The sequence below is a fragment of the Bradysia coprophila genome (assembly GCF_014529535.1).
Source record: "Bradysia coprophila strain Holo2 chromosome IV unlocalized genomic scaffold, BU_Bcop_v1 contig_81, whole genome shotgun sequence".
Lineage (NCBI taxonomy): Eukaryota > Metazoa > Arthropoda > Insecta > Diptera > Sciaridae > Bradysia > Bradysia coprophila.
The window spans coordinates 1,114,096-1,118,626 of record NW_023503375.1 but is presented as its reverse complement, the minus strand read 5'-3'; the positions used below and the strand labels follow the sequence as shown (position 1 = coordinate 1,118,626).

The window sequence follows — 4,531 nt, the reverse complement described above, 5'->3', positions numbered from 1 at the left end:
ACATTTTCAAATTGGCAACCGAGTCATCAGCATCAGGCACTTCATAACACTTATATTATGTCCGTCACTAGTCTAGTTTGGTGTTTGACTATCACAAAGTTGTGTTTAAATTAGATTCGATAAACTTGCAAAGGTGAAGCGATTTGTAATCATAGTTGTGAAATAAGTGGAAAAACAATATTATTCTAAGAATATTCTGGAAAGTTTAATTTCATATCGGCGTCGAATCGAATCGTCTAAAATAAAAAAAAAACGTTTGCAGTCTCAATCGTTTTGCTGAATAGTTGCCGCAAAGAAAAACTCAATATGGCACAACCACCTGGAAATAAAGAGCAAGGAATCACTATAAAACGAAAGCATTTCCACGAATCCACTAAATCCCTTTTTATGGATAGCAACACGGCCGATTTTTGGTTTAAATTCAGCTCAGATGTCCATCCAATTCGCATTCCAGTGCATAAAGCAATGTTAGCCAAAGAAAGCGAAGTATTTCGTGCAATGTTCTTTGGTGAAATGAAAGAACAACTCGACGAAGTTGAAATTATTGATGCGAATGATGATGAATTCATCGAATTCGCTCAATTTTTCTACTCAGACAGAATTTCCATCACCATAAATAATCTGCCAAAACTGATGTATCTGGCCAAAAAGTATTTGGTCAACGATCTACTCAAAGTGTGCGACGATTTTATTATCAGACATTTGCCACTGGAAAAACTCATTTTGGGATGTGATTTGGCGGATCTCTACAATCGATTTGAATTAAAAGCGAAGTTAGAGATTAAAATCAGTGAAAATGCGAAAAAGTTTTTCGCTACCGACGGATTTCGTGAATGTTCTCACGAAACACTGGAAAGTATTTTGGATATTGACCAATTGATGTGTGATCCGAAAGATGTTTTCGATGCTTGCATCGATTGGGCCAAAAACGCACGCGAAAACTTCGAAGCCTACTTGTCGGATATGGAAAACATCAAAAAGCAGCTGGGGGAATGTTTGTACCGCATTCCATTCTATTTGATGAGTTCAGAACAAATCACTCAGATCGTTAATGATTATGAAGAACTATTCGATCGTGGTGAGATTGTTGAACTGATGAATATGATGTCATTAAGTGGCCACATTAAAGTGAAGAAATTTAAATACAAAGATGATTTTGAATCTTATTACAAATTCAATTGGAGATGGTGGTGGAGACTTGACGGAGATGATGAACTCAAAAGATGGATCAAGAAACAAGAAGTGATCAGCTTAAGTTACCGCAACCATAATGTTTTGAAGGCAATTCAATCGTTTTTCATTTGGCACAAAGAAAAGCATGGCATCAAAATATTATCTGGAGTGATGAAAATTGTGAGATTGGCAACAGGCGAATCGAAAGAAACTATTCTTCTGAAACAACCGTTTAGCTTTAATTGCCGCGACAATCAACTATGCAGGAGTCTACCAACAATCAGATTTGTTAAGCCAATAGTGTTGGAACCACAGAGTACTTATAAGATTTATCTCGATTTCGATGGCAGCTGGCGTCAAAATATGTTTTATACCTTGACTGATAAGAGTTCGGAGTTCATGCCACTCATTTGTTATGATGCAGTCACCAAGTGACCTGATTTGCAAGGCAGGAATTTTGTGCGTACAAGGAATATATTGATTAGATTAGATTACGTTTTTGTTTGTGTTTTATTGTGCCAAGTGTAAGGTTTTACTAAGAGTGACTCATTTTCCTGAGCTGTAGGTTTAGCTGCCATTTAGCTGCTGTAAAGTCCTTGATAGGCTGAATATCAGGAAATTGTTATTTTGTTGTAAACGAAAAAGATTTTTGTTGATGAATAAAGAATTGAATTGAATTGAAATTGTGCAGACTTTTGTTCTCGAAAAGTAACGAAATGGATTTATTTCATCATAGAGGTTCGGATCGGAATCGTTCCTAACAATCGTTTCTCTACATTTATCAAAAAGAAAAAATTGTCCCACCTAATAACATAACCAAATAACAAATCCACGCGTTTAGAGGTATGGCTTGTAGCGCTGCATAAAAAAGCGGTCGAATCCGATATTTTGAATTTTTATGGGAATTCACATTCAAACGTTGATATCTCCCCTGTTTTTAATGAATAAGAGCCAGATTTTGCTAGGTTTGCATCTTTTATGGAGTTTTATGGCGGCATTTTTTGGGTGTAAACAAAATTTATTTATACAAGCTCGTTACTTCCTCAAGATGCTTGTTGCAGCTTAAAAAAACTATCTGCAGCAGGTAACATAAAAAGTATCCAGCTGAGTTATTCAGTACTTCATAGTGACAGTAATTATTGACATCGCCAGTGTAAATAGCACATAGCCTCAATATTATGCGACGACAACCAATTTGCATTTCATTTTATACAACCCCAGAATAGCCATGAAGTAAATAACAGAGTTTGAAACTGACCCGATTTTTCTTTTCTATTTTTTCAAAATATTTCTGCAAAATCGCATTGGAATTACCAACCATTCACATCACTATAATAAATTAGTTGTCGCTGGAGATTTCCGAACAGCTGCAGGTACACAGCACCGAAACATTACCTGTTCCAATTTGTATACCTGCTCTGCTCCGGCATCAAAATCGTCAACTTGATGATTAAGACTTATTTACATATTATGGCTGTTAGAACCAATCTACTAAATATTTTTCTAAAGAAGTGACAGATATCAACCAACATGAATTGAAGTTGTTTTAGTTAGCAACTTGTGCCATGGCGGCTGATCATGGAACTATCCTCTATTCATGTAAAGGTGGTTTAGGCGTTTGAACCGTGAAGTTCGGAAAGCATAATATAAATGAAAACTGATGAAGTTAACATTGATAGAAACGGTAATGTCGGATTAAGTGGTTTCAAGACAGCTATTTTCCTGTCTTTGGACACGTACGGTTGTTACTTGTGACATCTACGTTGTACCCGTCAGACGTATAATCAACGTTGCCAATTGGCAACGGACAATTAGAATATCTACGAGTAAGTGTTAAATAGAAAGCGAATGAAGGAAATTCGTCATATGCAACTTACACCGAAAAGCCAGGGGTACAAGGAAAGAGATTGTAAACAAAAACAGCAGGGCTTAATACACCACCACGGACACAATAAAGGAAATCCACAATTGACACAAAAAATCATTGACAAAACATCAAAAGAGTACTCATCGCTGAGCCTATCTCACTTTTCTCGTGAAGAGACAATGTTTGAACATACGTTCGAATAAAGACACCGTTTCGTCGTAAGATTTGTCCTATTAGCTGCAACTCACCAGTCTAAGGCAAACAGCTTTCTAGGAACACCTTTTACGTGCCAAAGATACAGTTAAGAGCACACAGATCCAATAAATGGTTAACATACTCATAATTTTTGGATTTCACCCGAAATATCTCTAAGAAAGCAGCGTGCCGATCTGAATACCGATGGTCGGACAAACCTTTGGCTGTATTCCCAACAGTTAGTTCTGATCAACAGCACAGATAAAAATTAAAACAAAAAAGTTACCGTCGCGCTAGCGTCCGCGTTCGCCTTTCCAACATCTCCAGTATCACCAATTCTTCCACTCTTCACAAAATCACTTCCTTTTTCACAAAATTATTTTTTTTCGAGAACAAAACTCTTTTTCGTCGACACAAACGAATCAAACAATGAATGAACGAAAAACAGCGACTTTACCTATTATAAGACGGGGTTCGGAAACAAAAAATTAAAAAGAAAAAAGAAAAGAAAAGAAAAATCGATTCAACAAAGACCACAGTACTCAAACGACTCAACCAGGATGGCTCAACTCGGGAAACAAAAACTCTGGGCATCAAAGATTCCAGTACTCTAACGGCTCAACTAGAAATTGAGGTACAAAAGACTTGGGGTATCAAAGATTCCAGTACTCTAACGGCTCAACGAGAACCTGGGGCATTAGAGACTCGAGGCATCAGAGACATTGGGATAGTGAAAAAACGTTCGAACATCAAATAACAGGGTCATTCAAAAAACCAGAGATTCACGACCGAACATCAAATGGCCTAATTAGAGACTTACGATCGAACATCAAATGGCCTAACTAGGACTATCAAATGACTTGACTAAGATACTGGGCACTACCGACTTAGGAGACTGAAAAAATGATCGAACATCAATGAACCGGGTCATTCAAAATTAGAGACTTCGTCTAAGGACTAAGGACACTAAGGACTCAACCAAAAACAAGGCATCAGAACAGTCGGAGCGTTTGCTGCGACTTAGCCCCGTACGATCCGTAATCCTATTTCGTCCGTAACCATAATACGTCCGTAGCCGTAATACGCCCGGAACCCTAATACGTCTACAACCCTCTAATGCGTCTGTTACCAAAATGCAAGTCAAGTTGGGCATGGTCAAATTTACTGAAAGTGTTCATTTTTAAAATTGCGCATAGCGCAATTACGAAAGCCCGTACGAAGTACCTCTCAAATAAAACCAACAATTTACGACATTATTTTATAAACCCAAATTTTTTTGCCAACTTTCCATTGGGT

General features: G+C 37.4%; 1 protein-coding gene across 1 annotated transcript; it reads left to right on the top strand.

The window, feature by feature from the left end:
• Positions 1-306: 306 nt before the first annotated feature.
• On the top strand, positions 307-4,081 carry LOC119072124 (BTB/POZ domain-containing protein 3-like). The gene is made up of 2 exons (XM_037177264.1): positions 307-1,078; positions 3,996-4,081. Exons 1-2 carry the CDS (start codon positions 307-309, stop codon positions 4,079-4,081), a joined length of 858 nt encoding a protein of 285 aa, XP_037033159.1.
• The last annotated feature ends 450 nt before the right edge of the window (positions 4,082-4,531 follow it).

Excerpts from the sequence above, each read along its gene's own strand:
- LOC119072124 (XM_037177264.1), top strand. The coding sequence starts at position 307 with ATGGCACAACCACCTGGAAATAAAGAGCAAGGAATCACTATAAAACGA. Across the intron at positions 1,079-3,995 it reads TGAAGAACTATTCGATCGTG|GGTCATTCAAAAAACCAGAG; the intron begins GTGAGATTGTTG and ends ATCAAATAACAG.